We start from the raw sequence: 21,984 nt of genomic DNA on the forward strand, positions 1-21,984 counted from the left end.
CATTGGGAAAAGCATCCTTAGGAAAAAAAAGGCCTCCAAACGCAGCGACTCTTATTCCCTTGCAGGCTTCATGCCCATTGCAAGAAGGCGGGACTCCATCTCCCGAAATGCCCTGCGCCAGAGCCAGCCCGGGGAATTAAAAAAACCGCCTTCTCGCGCGTCCTCTCGGGAGTTGTAGTTCTCACCGCCTCACCCCCCCAGCATGAGCGTCCCCAGGCGGACCACATTTCCCGGCGTGCCTCTGGCGAGGAGCTCTTTCTCCCCTGCTCTCCTCCTGCCTTCTTTCTCCCCGCGTGGTGCCGGCTCCGCCTTTGGCTGGCATGGCCATGGGGCGGGAAGAAGGGCGGGCGGGAGGCGGCGGCTGCAGCTCGGTGTCATTCCTTCGGCTGCGGCGTTAGCATCGGGGGCTCATCAGGCTGGAGCTGGCCGGTAGGGACCCTTCCTCTGGTTGCAGTGGGCAGCCTCTCTATTGCACCTTCCTTGTTTTTGGGGGTGGGATGGGGGGGAAAGAAATGCAAGCCCCCCCCTTTTCCCATGGGGGGGGGGAGAAGCGGTTGGAAAGATGCCCCCTAGTGAGTATGCAAGGTGCTCAGCCACCCCCACCCCTAATCCCCAGCCCAGGGACAGTAGAGGGAGACCCACACGCCCCTCCCCATTTCCCAATGCAATATTCAAAGCAAAGAATGCAACAGCTGGCCTTGTGCCAAGTGGGTTGGGGATGATGGGCTTTGGGGGCCCAAGCATCTGGAGGGGGGCCCCTATTGCTTCTTGGGGGGCTGGAAGAGTTCCCTTGCAATGCATCAATTTTTGGGAGGGGGGAGCTGTCTAGATTATCATTCCTTCCTTTAATTGCAACATTTCTGCTTCGTTGTTGTTGTTGAGGTTTGCAAGAAGAGGCACACAACTACAGCTGATCCACAGGAATCACCTAATGCTCATTTGGGGTGTGTGTGTGAGTGAGAGTGAGAAGGGGAGGTGAGGAAAGGCAGGTTGTTTTGCAAACTCAGCCATCTTGTGCTACTGGGAAAGAAATGCCACGCCAAGGGTTCAAGCCATCCACCCCCTTATCGCTCTTACCTGGCTGAGATTCCAGATGGCAAATTGCTCCGTTATCATGATTTCAAGGAAGGAAATCAGACATGGATCCCAGAGGAGGCAGTGCAATTTCTCTTTGTGTGTGTGTGTGTGTGCATTTTTCCATCTTCCTTTGATGTGGGCCTTGTGGCATTTATTTTAAAAAAGAAAGAAAAGAAACAGAACGGGATTATTATTGCATTGGGGATAAGTATCTGCTCCAATTTAAGGAATATGTCCAAACACCTGAACCGGTTTTCCCACATGTTTCTTCATCCGGGGTCTGGTTTCAGTTGTAGGATCGGGTTGAAATCAGTTGGCAAAACTTTCTGTGGCTAAGCGCCACACTGAATTTTTGCCTCGTTTTATCATCTTCCTGGCCACTGTTGTTAAGCGAATCACTGCAGTTGTTAAGTTGATCACACGGTTGTTAAGCGAATCTTGCTTGTCGGGAGGACGCAAATGGGGATCGCGTGGCTTCTGAGCCATGGGCCAAGTATTTGAATTTCGATCGGCTGCCGAAGTGTGGAAAAACGGTCATAAGTAATCTTTTTCCCCAGTGCTGTTGTAACTTTGAACATTATTATTTCATTAACCGTCATTAAAATGATGGTTGTAAATCAAGGACTACCTGTAGTTCTGAAGTCAGCTTGGTCCTCTCCAAATTGGGACCCTCCGAATGGAGTGTGTAGCGAGCATTGTCTTGACGGTGGCTTGAACGGATGGGAAAAATAGAAAATTAATATAGATTATAAATTGTTTCAACTTCTGCCTTCAAAACAACACTATAGAGCACTACACACCAGAACAACTAGACACAAGGACAGTTATTTCCCTGAATGCCATCACTGCTTAACAACTAATTCCCACAACACTGTCGAATAATTTACTAAGACTGTATAACTATTATTATTCTCCTCTTCCTTCCTAGTATCTGTCTCTCCCCACTTATGACTATAACCGTGTTGCTTGTATCTTTCAATTTATATTGTTTTAATTTGCTTCCTAATACGATTTGATAGCTCATTAGCAACCTTGACTATCACTAAGTGTTGCATCTTTTTATTCTTGATGAATGTATTTTATTTTTTCTTTATGTACGCTGAGATCCTGTGCACCACAGACAAATTCCTTGTGTCAATAAAGAATTCTATTCTTTCTCACCAGCTCAAATGTTTGGGTTTTGATGGATTATGTAATTAGGTGTCTTGTTTCAACCGCCTAAAACCTAATTTCAAAGCTGTACTTAAAATTCTATTTTATCTCCCTCGGTATTTCTCAACCTTAGCTACTTCTGGGAGTTGAAGTCCACGTAACTTAAAATTAGCCACCACTGAGAACCGTTGATCTAGACTGACTTGAGCTACCTTTGAAATGTTTTATGGAGCCCAGCGCCTTAGCTGGTTGTAATTTGAGACTTTTATTTCTTGCAAGGAGAATAAAACACTAGTGATTCATGACGGACAAAGGCTTCAATGTTCCCTTCGAGATCAGAAAGAGAAATACCTCTCGATCTCCCCACATTTTTTTTTGAGGAACCAAAACTTTGTCCATGCAAGGAGCTGCAGTCCCATCTCAAGCCATCTTGAGAAATCAGCAAGGCTTTTCCTGTGTGTGGCCTTCTCAGCTTGACCACAGAGGTGTGGTCAAAGAATGTGTATGTTTCTCCCCCATCCTCCAAATCTTTCTGTCCTCAAGCCACGTTAAGGTCCACCCTAGGGAGTGGCCAAGAAAAGCCATGCTTTGCCTCATTAGAAAGCCGTTTCTTGGATCCTATCATTTTTGGCGTGGAGCCTACATGGATAGGGACACTCTACCTCTAAAGCCCAGTTTATTTATTCTATGTCCCAACTGCTGTTGAAGATAGCTGCACCCATGGATGCTGAGATGGGCCACTCCTTTTTTTTCAATGCATGGTGTGGATGATTCTGTCTGTTTTGGATTTATTTATTTTTATAGTTATAATGTACACCGAAGACGGCGTTTAATTGCATTGTGCGATGTGCAATGACAATAAACTAAACCAAACTTTTTGCAAGGAATAACAAGCCCACCGGCACAAAAATTAACAGAATAACAGAGTTGGGAGGGATTTTGGAGGCTGCCTATCAAACAAAAGATTTTATTTCAGGCAAGCGGTTGCCCAATCTCTTCTTAAAAACTTCCAGCGTTGCAGCAACCCAGAACTTCTGGTGGCAAGTAGTTTCGCTGATTAATTGTTCTAACTGTCAGGAAATTTCTCCTTAATTCCAGGTTGCGTCTCTCCTTCATTGGTTTCCACCCATTGCTTCTTGTCCTGCAGAGAACAGTTCGACTCCCTCTTCTTTGGGGCAGCCCCTCAAATATTGCAAGATTACTACAGTATCGAGCCACCCCCCCATTAAACTAGCCATATTCCCAGTTCCTGCAACCGTTCTTCGTGTGTTTTAGCCTCCGGCCCCCTAATCCTCTTGGTTGATCTTCTCCGCGCTCTTTCCAGAATCTCAACATCTTTGTTTTAATAACGTTGGCGAGCAAAACTGGATGCAGCATTCCAAGCAGGAGTCTTAACCCAAGGCATTATTACAAAAGGCGGCATTAACACTTCACGTGATCCTGATTCTATCCCTCTGTTTGTTTCCTAACTCTGCTTGCAAGCTGGGTTAAAAAGGTCCCGCCGGTTTCTCGAATGCTGGTGGAGCAAATGAAAATAGTACGGAATTGTTGTTGTTGTTTTTGTTGCTTCAAGGAAAACTCCACGTTTGCTGGAGTTTTTCTTTCTGCTCCACCATGTAAAACAGGACAGGGAGTGGTCTTGATGAGGTCTGACTCACTGTATCCAGAGGCTGGCGCTGGCAGGAGTCTGTGGTATGTGAGTGGATTGTGCTTTTTGGCTCGGTTTGTGTGTCTCTGTGTGTGTGTGTATGCCTTCTTCCTTTCACGGGACTTTCAAAGGAGTGTGCAAAGGCCCTTCCCAAAGTTTCCACAAAACAATTTCTTGAGGGAGGTCTGGATTCCCAACGGCCGATGCCATGTCTGCTTCCATATATATATATATATTTAAAGGAGGAGAGGGAAAAAAAGGAGAATTTTCTCAAAATTTGGCCTCTTTCCCAGCTCTTGGTGTTCCGGAAAACTGAAAGGAAGGAGAGGCATTTTAATTCGGTAGAAGTGATTTTAAAAGCCTTGTGCCCTGTTTAGAGGAATGGTGCCCTCTGGTTTGAGAGCCCACCACTCCTAAACCCAATTCTTCTCCTGCCTTATCCGTTGTTGACGGTCTTTTGTGTTCTCCTTCCGCTTTAAAAAAATATTACTCGATTAAGTCCTCTATTTAGGACTACGACTGAACCTCACGTTTGTTGCTAAGCGAGGCAGCTGCTAAGTGAGTTTTTACGACCTTCCTTGCCACAATTTGTCAAGCGAATCAATCTCAGTTCAGTTTGTGGAAGAGTTGTTAAGTGAATCTCTTGATATGACCTATATGACATGCATGCCATAGGCTCACTGTTCTGACCCCCCCCCCTCGTCCCACACCAAAACACTCCAAGCCAAAGATACTTTACGGAATTTATTCACAGACAGACAGGTCCTTGGCAGCAATCCAACACAGATAAGCCTCGGCAGCAATCCAGCCTGCCAGGCTCACAGTACTGTTCTCCAACATTAGTTCATGCATTGACTTCTGCAAAAGGGGCGTGTGCACAAGCAGTCCTTTTATAGTCTGGAGAGGAGCCTAATGACCACCAGCTGAGTGCAATTACCTCCTGTAACTGCGCAACTGTTCCTGACGCCTAGTAGCTCTTCGATGGCGTACATCCAGGAACAACTCGCTACTGGCATCCAGCTCACTCTCCCTTGTCTCCTCCCCACTGGTCCAAGGCTCAGGTGCCTCCTGGTGGTGTTGGAACCCTGTCCAGGGTCCTCCAGAGCCGACTTATAGGGCCCCTCGCGGTCGGAGTCTGGTCGCAGGTCCAACGGCTCCTGCTGGGCCACAACAGCTCGCCATCATGGGCCTATAGAGTTTCCCGCTTAAACAGCCAGTTGGACACTCGAAGATCTTCAAGGTCCCTTCCAAGTCTGTTTCTTCTGTTATCAAGTCCGTCTATTTAACTCTGGTCATCATCTTCTTCTTCCATACACGTTTCCCGGCGTTAGGCACCTCTGAACTAAATCTTTGCCAAACCTGGCCAAAATAAGGATTATTTGAGCTTAGCCATGCGTATCTCGAATGACCTTAGTTAACAAATGGAGAGAACGTGGGCCAGAACTGCTTCACGAAGCCAGAAGGTTCAGTCTGTTCTAACCCAGGTTTCCTTTAAAAAGCAAGAAGCAAAACCCCTTTTATTTACATGACTGTGAATTCCTTTCATTCACAGTCAGCGAGGCTTGGCAAACAGCCTTTCAGAGGAATCTTTATCCACACGAACCTTATCTCGCTTGGAGAGCTGCCAGATAACTAGCTTCCAAACGCAGGGCAAGGCCACACTTAGTCTCTTATAGTCACAAATGCAACTTTCCACTCTTGAAAGGACCGAAGAGACGAATTGTCTCCTGCAAACTCCACTCCCCGTTTGCTCCTCTTTTGTCTCCTCTGGGAGGGGCCAATCACCTCCAAGGTGTGTGGCTTTACTCCCAAGTCGACTCTGCTTTCTGAGTTGTTCTTGTCTTTTGGCTGCTCTGCGCATGCACACACTGGGAACAGGCTCCACCTGTTCCTCTGCCTCGCTGCTGTCTATCTCCTTCTCTGCCTCCGACGCTGAGCCCTCGTCCGAGCTTTCCCCAGACTCCAGGACTGGCCCATGTTCCTCCCCAACCTCCTCACTATCCAAATCTGTCCGAATCAACAGGGTCGACCAATGAAGTGACTACGTTAGTTGATTCCTGGATGGATGGATGGATGGATGGATGAAATGGACGGAAATATTTTGGGCTTGGCCCACATTTTGAATGTTGGAACGAGTTGTTGCTGGTTGAGTTATCTCTTTGATGGCGGTTACACAACCTCGAGAATAGATTTTATCGAGTTAGAACAGGTGTCGTTGCAACCAGAAGTAACATAGGGGAGAGCTTCCTTGAAATCGGACACCCCCTAAAGAGCTAAAATTGCCACGTTCCACCTTCCCAGCTCTGGAGGTGCAAGATTTTCGCAAAAAAACCCAAAACACCCTGGGCTTTCCTTCTGCACAACCTCATTGTTTCTGGTTGTGAAATGAGAAGCCCAGGCAGGCAACTGGAGCTATTAGCGAGGATGAAATATTGATGTTCCAATAAAATGGTTTGTAGGTACAATTTGTACCTACAATTTGCGATGATGAAAACAGCTTTCATTTTGAAGATGGATAAAACATTTTTTTTTAAAAATGAAAAACACTTTATTTATTTTTTTGCACAATTATCCCCACTGAATTTACGCTCCGGCTTCACGCTTTTCGCAAACAGCCCTGCCTTCCATTGAGGATCTGTGTCGCACGTAGTCCTCGACGTACGACCCCAATGGAGCCCGGCATTTCCGTTGCTCAGCGAAACATTTGTTTCAAGTGAGTTTTGCTCCATTTTACGACCATTCCTTGCCACGGCTGTTCAGTGAACCACTGCAGCTGTTCACTTACTAAACCTGGTTGTTAAGTGAATCGGGCTTTCCCCGTCGACTTGGCTTGTCGCAAAAGGGGATCACACGACCCCAGGGTAGTGGGGGGGGACACTGCATCCGTCATAAATAGCAATAGCAGTTAGACTTATATACGGCTTCATAGGGCTTTCAGCCCTCTCTAAGCGGTTTACAGAGTCAGCATATCGCCCCCAACAACAATCCGGGTCCTCATTTTACCCACCTCGGAAGGATGGAAGGCTGAGTCAACCTTGAGCCGGTGAGATTAGAACCGCTGAACTGCAGAACTGCAGTCAGCTGAAGTAGCCTGCAGTGCTGCATTTAACCACTGCGCCACCTCGGCTCTAAATGTGAACCAGTTGTCGAGCGTCCGAATTTTAATCACGCGACTGAGGGGGAAGGCGCAACGGTTGTAGGTGTGAAAAACAGTGGCTTTTTTCAGGGATGCTGTAGCTTCGAACCGTCACTAAATGAGCTGTTTTAAGTCGAGGACTCCCTGTACTGCACAAACCAGAAGGGGGGCTGAGAAAATATCTACAGACCTCTCGCATCCTGGACATGAATCTATTTCAACTCCTTTCTATAGAGCATCGCATGACAAAATAACCAGCTATAAAGATTTCCCCCCCATGCTATCACTCTGCTAAACACTTAATTCCTGCAGCATTATCTCATTTCTCTTTTTTTCCCCCTCGTTGCTCCTACTATCTTCTTGTATTAGTTTCTTAATGATTTATCAATTGTTTGTAACTTACGATTAATGATTGTAACTGTGATTTATGTCTTATATCTTGCTATTTATATGTACCCTGTGTTGTGGCCTGCCAGCAGATTCGGACAGTGAGGAGGGTTGGGGAGGAACCTGGACCAGTCCTGGAGTCTGGGGAAGGCTCGGATGAGGGCTCTGGGTCGGAAGCACAGAGGGGGCCAGGGCCGTATGCCAGTTATCAGCTGCCTTCGGAGTCAGACATCAGTGAGGCAGAAGAACAACTGGAGCCTGTTCCCAGAGTGCACATGTGCAGAGCTGCCAGAAGACAAGAACAGCTGAGAAATCAGGGTTGACTTGGGAGTAAAGCCACAGGTGAATGGCCCCTCCCATAGGACATAAAAGAGGAGTGAAAGGGGAGTGGAGTTTGCAGGAGACCATTAGTTCGCTTCATTGGTTCGTGACTCTCCGAGCCTCCTGGCCAAGTTGTGCAGAGATCAGCCTGGCAGCTCTCCAAGCCAGATAAGGTCTGTGACTATAAAGTGGGCTTTTTCAGGAAACAATTCATTCATTAAGATTCGTTTCAGGAGTGTGAAGATCTGTCCGTGAACCTCAGAGACTCTGTGCCCAAGTCTTTCCTTGCATTTGGACAATATTGACATGGCAGCTTTCCAAGATAGATAAGGTCTGTGGTCATAAATACGCCTTTGAAAGACTGTTTGCCAGGCCTTGGCTGAATGTGAATGAGAGGAATTCACATTCGTCTAATAAAAGGGATTTTGTCTGGACCAGGAATCGGCTTCGTGCTTTTGAGGGGAGCCTAGGTCAGAATACCCTGTGTGTTTATGCACCGAAGACAAATTGCTTGCGGGTCCAATCACCTTTGGCCAATAAAGAATTCTATCTCACACTATTATTTCCTTTACGATTGGAACAGCAGCCCCAGTAGGTGCAGAATACTCCTCCTTTTGCGCCCTGCTGCTAAGGGGGGGGGGGAATATCAATTGAATTTGCTCCCGTGAGAATTCATGCTTGGGAGAGGAACGGCTGGAAGGATGCAAACCATCTCAGCGATTGTGCTTTTCCTGGAACTCCGTCTCCGTTGCCACGGCAACGGACCGCTGGCAACACTTTGGAGCATCTAAGGATGGGATCGGCCTTCGAATGGATGCCCTCCTGAGCGTGAATTCCCCCAGTAGAAGAAGGAACGGGTGGAGGGGGGGGGAGCAGATTGGGAGACCGTATTTACGAACGACGATTGTACAATTTTGATAGAATCTAGATCACGTGAAGCGTTAATACCACTTTATAAGGCCTTGGTAAGGCCAATCCTGCATCCAGTTTTGGTCGCCGTGATGTAAAAAAAAGACGTTGAGACTCTAGAAAGAGTGCAGAGAAGAGCAACAAAGAGAATTAGGGGACTGGAGGCTAAAACATATGAAGAACGGTTGCAGGAACTGGGTATGTCTCGTTTAATGAAGAGAAGGACTAGGGGAGACATGATAGCAGTCTTCCAATATCTCAGGGGTTGCCCCAAAGAAGAGGGAGTCAAGCTATTCTCCAAAGCACCTGAAAGAAGCAACGGTTGGAAAATAATCAAGGAGACCTGGAATTAAGGAGAAATTTCTGGACAGTGAGAACAATGAACCTGTGGAACCGTTTGCCACCAGAACTTGTGGCCCACAACCATAGAGCGTGCACCCAGAGCGGCCACTGCCAAAAGACTCGGTTTGGAAGCCGCGGAAAAAGCCAGACTGGGATGGTGGCGGAGGTGCCCTGGCGCTGTAATGAGAGCTGGGCCATGCTTGGTGAGGCTGTGAGGCAGGTGAGCGAGAGCGGAACAGCCGCTCGCGCAACCCCCCTCTCCCGCCGTGCAGAGCGCCATTCACTGGCATATGGAAGGCGCCAAGCCGCTGGAGATGGGTGGCGGCGAACAGGCGCTCACGCGGCTTGGCGATACCCCTAGGTCAGTGAATGGCGTTGTGCCTGGCTGGAAAGGGGGTTTGCCGGGTGGCTGCTCGTGAGTGTGGTCGCTTCATGGCTGTTTTTTTGCGCTGCTGTGGCAGCGCAACACAGCCATTTGCCCATTAGGCTGTGCCCGGCTCTTTGGGAGCCCGCTCGCAAGAGAGCAGCCGCACGGCAACCCCAAAACAATAAACCCTCCCCCCATAATAAAGCCCAAGCCATATTTTGTAGGTAAAAAGAAAATAACACTGTGTAGTATTTTCAGAGAAACACGGTAGGTAGGCAGGTAGGTAGGTAGGGAGGGAGGGAGGGAGGGAGGGAGGGAGGGAGAGAGAGAGAGAAGAATTGGTTGATGCATAGATAAATAAATGATAGAGATAGAGATAGATTAATAAATATAGATAGATAGATAGATAGATAGATAGATAGATAGATAGATAGATAGATAGATAGATAATTGGTTGATGCATAAATAAATAAATGATAGAGATAGATATGAAGATAGATAATTGGTTGATGCATAAATAAATAAATGATAAAGATAGAGATAGATTAATAAATATAGATGATAGATAGAGATAGATAGATAGATAGATAGATAGATAGATAGATAGATAGATAGATAGATAGATAGATAATTGGTTGATGCATAAATAAATGATAGAGATAGATATGAAGATAGATAATTGGTTGATGCATAAATAAATAAATGATAGAGATAGATATGAAGATAGATAATTGGTTGATGCATAAATAAATAAATGATAGAGATAGATTAATAAATATAGATGATAGATAGATAGATAATTGGTTGATGCATAAATAAATAAATGATAGAGATAGATATGAAGATAGATAATTGGTTGATGCACAGATAAATGATAGAGAAAGAGATAGATTAATATAGATGACAGATAGATAATAGAGAGAGAGAGAGATAATTGGTTGATGCATAGATAAATAATTGATAGAGATAGAGATAGATTAATATAGATAGATAGATAGATAGATAGATAGATAGATAGATAGATAGATAGATAGATAGATAGATAGATAGATATAACTCCAGGGCCTTGCTATATAAATATCTCTTAATTGGTTTTTCAGGAATGCAGAAGATTGAACTGAATGCATTATAAAAAGAAAATCAATAAAGTACGCTTATTATGGTCTGTTGCACGCTCTTAGTGGCTCATCACAAAATTGTTTTTCTCCAAAATGCTTGCAAACGTTTTGAGACTGGCCAGATCCCCACAATGTAAATATCAACATTATTTACATTGTAAAACGTTGTGTAGTTACAAAAGAAAGCCCAGAAAGTAATTTCAGCAAGCTCAAACAATCCCAGGTGTTTTATATAAGTTGTGGTTTTTTGGGGCGGTGGTGGGGAAGAAATCACGACGTTGAAATGTCCTTGTTTGGCCAAGCAAGGATTCATGTTTGGGAATGTAAAAGGTTTAGACATGGAAATAATATCACAGTGGAAGAATTTGAACAGTCACTAAACAAACTCTCGTAAAGGTAAAGGTTCCCCTTGCACATATGTGCTAGCCATTCCCTACTCTAGGGGGCGGTGCTCATCTCCGTTTTGAAGCCAGAGAGCCAGCGCTGTCAGAAGACGTCTCCGGGGTCATGTGGCCGGCATGACTCAACGCCGAAGGCCCAGGGAACGCTTTTCCCTTCCCACCAAAGGTGGTTCCTGTTTTTCTACTTGCATTTTTTACCTGCTTCCGAACTGCTAGGTTGGCAGAAGCTGGGAGAAGTAGCGGGAGCTCACTCCGTTACGGGGAGCTAGGGATTCGAACCGCCGAACTGCATACCAGGTGTTTTGACAAAACACTTAATCATTCCCCTGGCTCAGCTGATAAGGGAGGAGAGCTTGTGGCTTAGAGGTTAACATAATTGCCTAACATGTAAAAACAGCCCAAGTTCGAATCCCAGTTAAGGGTATGGCTAGCTGTTGAGAGCTAAATAGCTTGAAATAGATCTATACTAGTCTCCCTTCATTTATTTATCGGCAAAAATGGAACACAGAATGATTATTTTTCTGCCTGGAAGGCTCCTGGAGTGGGGGGTGGTGGTTTTTAATAATGCCTTTTAATTTTTTATTTTATTTTTTCATTTCTGTAAGCCGCCCGGAGTCCTCTGGGATTGGGCGGCATAGAAATCCAATGAATGAATGAATGAATGAATGAATGAATGAATGAATGGGTTGAAAGGCAAAAGGGAAGCAGTTTGCTCCCTCCCATATTTGGGCATCACACACACACACACACCAATGTACCTTCGTTTCTCCCCTTGAAAAAGCTCTTTATACTGTTCAAATTCTGGAATAAATAGTTATACGCCAATTGCCAAGCATTTGAATTATTAATCACGTGACCACAGAGATGGTCCCAGGGGTGAAAAATTAGCATCCTGAGTTGGTTTTTTTCAGTGCCATTGTCCTTTTCGTCACTAAACGAACTGTCGTTAAGTTGAGGACTACTTATACGTGTATTGGTGAATGTTGCCCATCCTTTTCTTTTTCTTTCTTTCTTTCTTTCTTTCTTTCTTTCTTTCTTTCTTTCTTTCTTTCTTTCTCTCTCTCTCTCTCTTTCTTTCTTTCTGAAAATTTTGAAGAACAAACTTTTACAAATATTTGCTTCCCTCTCCCCCCTTCTCCCCCCAAACCACCCCCAACCTTCCCCCCCCCCCGGATTTCCCAGAACCAATACAAGGTATAAATCTTTTAACAAAAACATTCTAAAATAGACTTAAAAAGAGATTAATATCATCATTCATTTGAGCTTTAACTCCTCCTTTCTAGGCTTGCTCTAAACAACTTATATCATTCCTAGTTTCTTTCTAAGCTATCTGAAATTTCTTAGTCTCATATTTATTTTGAGTATAATCAACCCATCTTCTCCACTCCGGTTTATATCTCTCGTTTGTATGTTCCTTGAGATATGCAGATATTTTAGCCATCTCAGCTAAGTTTGTTACTTTCAGTGTCCATTTTTGAATAGTAGGCAAATCTTCCTTCTTCCAGTATTGCGCCACCAACAGTCTAGCTGCGGTTATTAAATGCAAAATCAGGTTAATCTCTACAACTGTACAATCAGTAATTATGCCTAACAAAAATAACTGAGGGGTATTATCCTTTTTTTGAGAATGTTTTGCATAATCCACCATATTTTTATCCAAATTGCTTTAGCCTTTTTACAAGTCCACCATATATGAAAGTAAGTAGCATCAGCACAATCTCTCCAGCATTTAGGTTGTAAGTTCAGATACATAGAGGCCAGTTTTTTAGGATCTAAAAGCATCTTATATGTACTCAATGTAGAGATATTTTAGACTGTGATTGTCAAAAAGTTATACCATGTATGGGCTCTGGGAAGTCGGGGGGGGGAGGGAAGGGAGGTGTGGATCTAGGGGGAGGGGGGAAGGGGGCAAATATAATATGTGTTAAATTTTAAAGCATGATTGCACTTGTATACTGTGGCTTTTTAATGTTAGTGTCAAAACAGAACAAACTGAATATATTGGAAGGTAATAGAAGTATACCGAAGGGAGGAGCTGAGTGAAAGAAGAAGGAGGGTGGAGAGGGTGAGAGAGAGGAGGAGGAGAAGGAAGGGAGGGAATGGATTAAGAGAGGGAGTGATAGGGTTAGGGTTAGATGGAGGGGGAGGGGAAGTAGGTGTAGAAGGGTATGAGAGAAGGAAGAATGAAAGTTGGAGGGGGTTGAAAGAGGGTGTATGGTGGGCTAAGGCGGTATATTGGGTTTGTATTGTAGGGGGCATTTTCTATAAAAGTGAGGGCTGTGTTTATTACCCAATGTTATATGCCTCGGTTATGCACAGTAAACATGTGATTGTATAGAATGAAATGGAAATAAAAAAGACTTGTGGACGAAAAAAAAAATAAAAATGAAAGAGAATATAAAGCATCTTATAAAAGTTTTCTCTCAAATTTTGGGCTTGTGTAAACATTACATTTCTCACCCAGGTCTTTTCCCATGTATCCAACATTATTGGTTCTTCACAATTTTGGGCCCGCTTTATCGTACAGTCTTTGACTAATTCTGTTTCCGAATCCATTTCTATTAATGCATTATGTAGTCTCTTCATATGCATTGAACCTTTCTTTCTTTCTTGACCTCAACAGGAGGAGATGCCATGGTGGGAACCAAGCCGGGTCCGGTCCAGATCGTCCTGGTTCACAAAGAAGAACATTCCTTTGAGTTGGACGAGAAGGCCTTGAGCCAAGTCCTCCTTCAAGATGCCATCCGTGACCTTGACGTGGTGGTCGTGTCGGTGGCGGGCGCTTTCCGCAAGGGAAAGTCCTTTCTGCTGGACTTCCTTCTGCGTTACCTCTACACGCAGGTAAGATTGGCTTCCCCTTCGCACGCAGGAGCAATGCCATATTTTGGCTGTCTTGCAGGATGAGCATTATATATCTTCGGTGCCCTCGTTGTCGTTGTTAATTCCTGATTGCTACGCACACCTGCCATCCCTGATTGGAAGCATCCTGTGGTTGCCCGCCAGCAGAGCTGGCAGCAGAGTCGGAGAGTGAGGAGGGTTGGGGAGGAACCTGGGCCAGTCCTGGAGTCTGGGGAAGGCTCTGAGGAGGGCTCTGTGTCGGAGGCAGAGAGGGGGCCAGGGCCGTGTGCCAGTTATCAGCTGCCTTCGGAGTCAGAAATCAGTGGGGCAGAAGAACAGCTGGAGCCTGTTCCCAGTGCGCGCATGCGCAGAGTTGCCAGATGAAGGAAGAGCAGGGGTCGACTTGGGAGCAAGGCCACAGGTGGACGGTGAATGGCCCCTCCCGGAGGGAATAAAAGAGGAGCGAAAGGGGAGTGGAGTTTGCAGGAGAGAATTAGTTCGCTTAATTGGTTCGTGACTCTCCGAGACTCCTGGCCAAGTTTTGCAGATATCGGCCTGGCCGCTCTCCAAGCCAGATAAGGACTGGGGGATTCTGGGAATTGAAGCCCACCTATCTTAAAGAATATTGGCTGGGGAATTTCGGGAGTTGAAGTCCACACACCTTAAAAGTTGCCAAGGTTGGGAAACACCTAGAGAGAAAGAACAAACTGTGTTTGAATCCCGATGCCGTTGCCTATTTTCTGCAATTCAGCAAAGGGGGGAGCCACTTTCCAGTTAGAAAGTGCGACTTTTAGCAAGCCTTGGCTTGCCGCTGGTTCCTTCGCAATCATTTTATACCAGGGTTGCGTAAGAGCTTTCTGTTAATACAAAGCTGCTATTTTGCTCCCATGACTAACAGTAAGAACTCAGGGATCAGCGACTGGGATCCAAATCTTATTTTTCATTTCTTTCTGATCCTGCCTCTTGCGGCCCCAAAGATATACACAAATCGTATTTATCACTCCGAGATTTCTGCCAAGTAACTTGCTCATTTGATCGAAGGTTCTGGTTTGCCTCCCCCTCATCCACATTTCCTTCCCCATCCAATCTTATTTTCATCTTATGGAGTCCTGAAAAAAGTTTTTCCCCTCCAAGTTTTTTTTAATTTTTTTTATAAATATATCAAATCAATGCGTGAACCATGTGGCACCCGGGCGCCTTACAATATAAACAAAACAAATTAAGTTAATCATAATTATTACATTCAATCAACTTACATATTTCTAATAATAGTACTCATCTATTTTTAGGTTGCAATCTGTCATTGATTATTATTCCATGTTTTCTCTTGTTATTACTTTTATTTTATTACGTAAAAGTGTAATAGCAATAGCAATAGCAGTTAGACTTATATACCGCTTCATAGGGCTTTCAGCCCTCCCTAAGCGGTTTACAGAGTCAGCATATTGTCCCCAACAACAATCCGGGTCCTCATTTTACCCATCTCGGAAGGATGGAAGGCTGAGTCAACCTTGAGCCTGGTGAGATTTGAACCGCTGAACTGCAGATAACAGTCAGCTGAAGTGGCCTGCAGTACTGCACCCTAACCACTGCGCCCCCCCTTCTCTTATTTTTAAAAGTTTTTAAACTCCTTTTTTATTTTTTGTAATAAAAAAAAAGAGATTTTTCTCCACCTCCAAGAGAAAAAAAAAAATCTTATCTCAGGGAAGAGAAAATTTTTTTCCCATTGAACCAACAAACTTCGGGGGTGGATTCAGATTTCAGCGCTACGCTGCCCTGGGACGATGGGAGTTGTAGTCCCTTTGGTCTGGGACATCCTATTTCAGAAAATCTGCCCGGAGGGATAATAATCAAAGGGAATTTTGAGTCTTGGAGGTTTTGGAGACCTAATTTTGACAGTTTTTTCCCCCCTACAGAAAGAAGACATCAACAATGATTGGCTGGGGATGGAGAATGATCCCTTGACGGGATTTTCGTGGCGGGGGGGCTCCGATCCCGAGACCACCGGCATTCAGATCTGGAGCGAAGTCTTCATCGTGATGAAGCCCAACGGGAAGAAGGTAAGAAAAAGCAGGAATGGTTACGGAGGGGAAAAAGGAAATGCCATCTTGCAGAAATAGAACGGAGCATCAGGGTAGCATGTCCCCTGGACAAAACAGAGTCACAGAATTGGAAGGGACCGTGGAGGTCTTCTAGTCTAACCCCCCCTGCTCAAGCAGAAGACCCTCTGCCATTTCAGACAATTTTACTGTCCGGTCTCTTCTTCAAAACCTCCAGGGATGGAGCGCCCACATCCTCTGGAGGGAAGTTGTCAGGAAGTTTCTCCTTAATTTCCAGGTTGCACGTGATTCTGCCGGTGTGCCGGTTTTCATTTTTAACGTAGTAAATTGTTGAAAAATGCAACCTGTATGAACCAAAGCAATTTTTGAGATCCTCCGTTGTTTTTTTAAAAATGGGAAGGGGATTTGAAGACCAAGCATTTTAAAAGGACACGCTTTTGTTAATGTATTTGATGCATCTGCTACAAAAAATCACTTTGTCTCGATGAGAGGAAACGATATTTGAAAATTGGAAAAGATATTTGACCTCAGGAAGGACATTTAGGGTTGTCTCCCACCCACCCCCCTCTGACAGAGAATCCCCTTACTCAGCTAATTCTGTAGATGGGACCGATTGGCCCAAGCTGTTGAGGACACGTGATGACCAATTCAGAATTTGAGATGCACGAAAGTCTTTTGTAACCAACTGATACACTTTCTACAGTATGTAAAAAAGGAAGATTTTACGTGTTGTGTTTGTTTTGGAAATTAAAAATAAAAAAACTTTATAAAAAAAAAAGAATTTGAATTGGATAAATAATAAATGAATAAATGTACCATACCAATAGTAGATTTTTTTCAATGTGGTGGAAGTTACAAGCAGGAGAGAAGAGTTAGTTTCATCTCAAGAGTTCAGAGCAGACGGAATAGTTTCAGTGTCGATTCTCAGCACAGACTCAGATCTGTTTAAGCCCGCATTGGTTGACGGTTGCTATGTCTATTCATTGGCTGACCTTGTTCCCATGTCTCTCCCAGTCATGAATATTCTGACAACCTTCCTCTTGAAAATTCAAGATCTGTATTCCAACAATAAATGGTAAATATTCACAAATTTGCCTCTTGCTTGCAGGTCGCTGTTGTGCTGATGGACACCCAGGGGGCCTTTGACAGTCAGTCCACCGTCAAAGACTGCGCCACCATTTTTGCCCTCAGCACCATGACCAGCTCCGTTCAGGTGAGCAGCCGTCCGTTCCCTTGTTAGGAAGTCTCACTGTTTGCAGCTGGCCATGATTGGCAAATGAGGAAAACTAGCCTGGGGTCCCACCAGTGTGGGAAGTTAGCGGAAGGTCTCGCTGCCCCTGGAGACTCAGATGTCTGTCTGCCTGCCTGTATGTCTTCATCATCTGTTGGTCTGTCTGTTCATCTGTGTGATCTCTTTACCAATCTATTATCTATCTAGCCATCTCTCTCTCTTTCTCTCTCTCTCTCCCTCCTTCCATCACCTGTTGCTCTGTCCATCTATATCTATCTCTGTCTGTCATATATCATGTCTCTCTGTCTGTCTATCCATTTTTATCTTAATCTTTCCATCCATAATCTATCCATGCTATATGTCTACCTATCATCTACCTACCTAGCTACCTACATCTATATTCATCTATCAATCTATCATTATCTATATCTATCTATCTATCTATCTATCTATCTATCTATCTATCTATCTATCTATCTATCTATCTATCTATCTATCTATCCATTCATCTATTCATTTTAATCTTAATCTTTCCGTTCATAATCCACCCTATATATCTGTTTATCATATCATCTATATCACATCTATCTATCTATCTATCTATCTATCTATCTATCTATCTATCTATCTATCTATCTATCTATCTATCTATTCATCTATTCATTTTAATCTTAATCTTTCCGTTCATAATCCACCCTATATGTCTGTTTATCATATCATCTATCTATCTATCTATCTATCTATCTATCTATCTATCTATCTATCTATCTATCTATCTATCTATCTATCATATATCTAGCTATCCAATATCATCTGTCTGACTACTATCTATCTATCCATCCATCCATCCATCCATCCATCCAATATCATCTGCCTATATCTATCTATCTATCTATCTATCTATCTATCTATCTATCTATCTATCTATCTATCTATCTATCTATCTATCTATCTATCTATCTATCTATCTTTCTAATCAATATCATCTGTCTGTCTATCATCTATCTATCCATCCATCCATCCAATATCATCTGTCTGTCTATCATCTATCTATCCATCCATCCATCCATCCATCCATCCATCCATCCATCCATCCATCCAATATCATCTGTCTATCATCTATCTATCTATCTATCTATCCATCCATCCATCCATCCATCCATCCATCCAATATCGTCTGTCTGTCTGTCTGTCTGTCTATCTATCTATCTATCTATCTATCTATCTATCTATCTATCTATCTATCTATCTATCATCTATCTATCTATCTATCTTCTATATCTGTCTGTCTGTCTGTCTTATCTATCTAATCAATATCATCTGTCTGTCTGTCATCTATCTATCTTCTATATCTGTCTGTCTATTGATTTATCTATCTATGTATGAATCAATCAATCAATGAATCAAATTCTTTCCATCCACTCAACCGTTTTATATATGCCCATCTCACATACGTACATGATTCTGGACAGCTTGCAAGATTAAAACAAAATGCCTAAAACCCAGAAGCATCGTCAGCCTACAATCATTAAGACAATACAGATAGTTTTTGATTCACAACCACAATTGAGGCTGGGACTTTAATCGCTAAGTAATGTGGTTGTTAAGCAAGTTATGCCCAATTTTGCGGCCCTTTTTCATGCTGCGGTTGCTAAGCAAATAATTGTGTACACCATTTCTTTCCTTTCCAGATTTACAACTTGTCCCAAAACATCCAAGAAGATGACCTCCAGCAGCTGCAGGTTGGCAGGAGTGTGGGATCTTTTCATGCTACTGGCCCTCAGCTGAGTATTTACTGGCCGGATGCCCTTCCTGTCGCCAATGCGGAACTTTGTTCAGCAGATATTTTCTCATAGTGCCCAGAACGATAGGATCGAACGCCCTGCCTCTTGATTGTGAGGCAAGAGCGCCACCTGGTGGCCATGCCGCCACTCCATGCAACTGGTCCTCAGTGTTGCTTTCTTTCTCTTTCCGCAGCTCTTTACCGAATACGGGCGTCTGGCCATGGACGAAATCTTTCTCAAGCCATTCCAGGTATGCATTCGGTCAGTTGGGAGTGAGGGGAGGGAGTCTGCCTGGACAATCTCGGGCTCCCATTTATAATTCACCTGTGGAACTCACAGCCCCAGGGTGGAAAAAATAAAAACTTTGAATCCAAGGCAAAATGAGCATGAGGCTCTTCTCCAGGGAGTCCTTCTTCCTTCTCATCAGGTGGAACAAAGTCTTTGAGTTTCCTCTTCAGGATCTGTCCTTCTAAAGAGCAGCCAGGGTGGATCTCCTCTAGGACTGACTGGTTGGATGGCCTTGCAGTCCAAGGGACTCGCGGGAGATAGATAGATAGATAGATAGATAGATAGATGATAGATAGATAGATAGATAGATAGATAGATAGATAGATAGATAGATAGACAGACAGACAGACAGACAGACAGACAGACAGACAGACAGACAGACGATAGATAGATAGATAATAGATAGATAGATAATAGATAGATGGATGGATGGATGGACGGACGGACGGACGGATGATAGGTAGGTAGGTAGGTAAGGGACTCAATACAGGAGTCTTCTCCAGCACCCGAGTTCAAAGGCCTCCGTTCTTTGGTGCTCAGCCTTCCTTATGCTCCAACCTTCACAGCCATCCATTGCCACTGGGGAAACCTTGACTAGATGCACTTTTGATTGGCAGGCTGATGTCTCTGCTTTTTAGGATGCTGTCTAGATTCACCATCACTTTCCTCCCCAGGATCAAGCCTCTTTTAATTCCTTGGCTGCACTCCCCATCTGCGGTGATCTTGGAGGCCAGGAAAATAAAATCTGTCCCTCCATTTCTTCCCCATTTATTTGCCGGGAATTGAGCGGGTCAGATGCCATGATCTTAGTTTTCCTTCCCACTCTCACGGCCTTCCGAAAGGCTACCAAAACCTGGCTATTCCGGCAGGCCTGGGGCTCTTGACCTCATGAAATGAGGTCCAGCCCCTCCTAGATGGAGTGCATGAAGTGATTTTTTAATCTGTTTTTTTTCTCTATTTTTAAAAATTCTTTATTCTTTTTAAATATGTATTCTGTAAGCCGCCCTGAGTCCTTCAGGATTGGCCGGCCTATAAATTTATTAAACCTTAAACCTTTTCTTAATGCCAATTTTTGCACTCTCCTCCTTCCCCCACATCAAGGGGCTCTTCACTTTCTGCCATTTGGGTGATATCATCTGCGTATCTGATATTTCTCCGGGCAATCTTAATTCCAATTTTTGATTCGTCTAGCCCCCGTTTATCTCGGGGTGCAGAGTTTTAATCTGAGCCTCTTCTCTCTCAACGCAGACGCTGATGTTCCTGGTGCGAGATTGGAGTTTCCCATACGAGTATGACTACGGCTTGGACGGGGGCATGAGTTTCCTGGATAAACGCCTGGAGGTGAAGCAAAATAGAAACAACGATGAAAACCCCAGAAATTCTGCGCTAGTGTCGAGTTCAGTGTTTCTCAACCTTGTCAACTTGAAGATGTCTGGACTTCAACTCCCAGAATTCCCCAGCCAGCGAATGCTGGCTGGGGAATTCTGGGAGTTGAAGTCCAGACATCTTCAAGTTGACAAGGTTGAGAAACACTGGTCTAGTTGGTGTTGAATCCATCCTCTGAATTCTCTTCCCTTTTATGCCCCAAGGTGAAATCTCACCAGCACGAAGAGATCCAGAACGTTCGCAAACATATCCACTCCTGCTTCACCAACGTCAACTGTTTCCTCTTACCTCACCCGGGACTCAAAGTGGCCACCAGCCCAAATTTTGATGGCCGTCTGAACGGTAAGGTTTGGAATCTCTGTGTTCTGACCGAGGCTTCCCGAGAGCCTGAAGCCAACTCCTTGTCCCGACAAAAGCCCCTTTTATCCATTGACGGTGAATTCTGCTCCTTCACATCCAACAAAGTCTTTCAAGGGAGGATTTACGGTCACAGACCTTATCTGGCTTGGAGAGCTGCCAGGCTGATATTTGCAAAACTTAGCCAGGAGTCTCGGAGGGTCACGAACCAATGAAGTGAACTAATTGTCTCTCCTGCAAACTCCACTCCCTTTTCGCTCCTCTTTTATTCCCTCTGGGAGGGGCCATTCACCGTCCACCTGTGGCCTTACTCCCGAGTCGACCCCTGTTCTTTAGCTCTTCCCTTCTCCTGGCAAGTCTGTGCATGCATCTAATTTTCCCTTGCCAGCATATTTTGCCCTGTCTCCTAAAAGGCTTTCCCGCATAGCATTACACTCATGAATGCTATGCAATATTGTAGTTGGACATGGTGGCTCTGTGGCTAAGATGCTGAGCTTGTCGATCAGAAAGGTCGGTAGTTCTGCGGTTCGAATCCCTAGTGCGCTCCCATGACTTGACCCAGCTTCTGCCAACCTAGCAGTTCGAAAGCAGGTAAAAAATGCGAGCAGGAGAAAAGGAACCACCTTTGGTGGGAAGGGAACAGTCATGCCACTGGCTCTTCGGCTTTGAAACGGAGATGAGCACTGCCCCCTAGAGTCGGGAACGACTAGACTAGCACAGATGTGCGAGTACCTTTTATATTGTAGGTGATGCTATTACTTACAGTAATAAATGTCTTGCCTGTGTTTTATAAGGCCATAAAACAATTCACAGGGGGAAAAAGAACTCCATTCTCATTGCATTCTTCCTCTTTTACCTTTCTCCTTCCCTTTTTTGCGCAGACATCTCCAACGAATTCAAGGACCAGCTGAAGCAGTTGATTCCGTTTGTCCTGGATCCTAGTCAGCTCTTAGAAAAGGAGATCAACGGCTCGAAAGTAACTTGCCGAGGCCTCTTGGAGTATTTCAAGGTATGTTTCATCACACTCTTTCTTTCACCGAGATCAAAGTCAATATATAAATAAATAAATAAAAGATATTGAGACTTGCTTGGCCTGGCAGTCTGATTTAATTAGTGTATTTGTTTAAAATGTTTCTAAGTAACTTTTAAAAAAATATTTTAATTCAAACATCATCTTCCATT

The 21,984-nt window shown here is 44.3% G+C and overlaps 1 protein-coding gene across 1 annotated transcript in view; it reads left to right on the top strand.

The window, feature by feature from the left end:
* Window positions 1–348: 348 nt before the first annotated feature.
* The window catches only part of ATL3 (atlastin GTPase 3), a 29,965-nt gene continuing 8,329 nt past the window's right edge, over window positions 349–21,984 (top strand). The window contains exons 1-9 of the mRNA XM_087705245.1: window positions 349–429; window positions 13,482–13,699; window positions 15,613–15,756; window positions 16,865–16,969; window positions 18,679–18,729; window positions 18,965–19,021; window positions 20,308–20,400; window positions 20,649–20,787; window positions 21,684–21,811. Coding sequence (XP_087561371.1) covers window positions 13,493–13,699; window positions 15,613–15,756; window positions 16,865–16,969; window positions 18,679–18,729; window positions 18,965–19,021; window positions 20,308–20,400; window positions 20,649–20,787; window positions 21,684–21,811 — 924 coding nt within the window. The 5' untranslated portion in view covers window positions 349–429; window positions 13,482–13,492. The remainder of the gene's footprint in view (window positions 430–13,481; window positions 13,700–15,612; window positions 15,757–16,864; window positions 16,970–18,678; window positions 18,730–18,964; window positions 19,022–20,307; window positions 20,401–20,648; window positions 20,788–21,683; window positions 21,812–21,984) is intronic.

Source organism: Thamnophis sirtalis, unplaced genomic scaffold, assembly GCF_051295495.1.
Source record: "Thamnophis sirtalis isolate CommonGarterSnake01/CBP01778 unplaced genomic scaffold, rThaSir2_p1.2 scaffold_2, whole genome shotgun sequence".
NCBI lineage: Eukaryota > Metazoa > Chordata > Lepidosauria > Squamata > Natricidae > Thamnophis > Thamnophis sirtalis.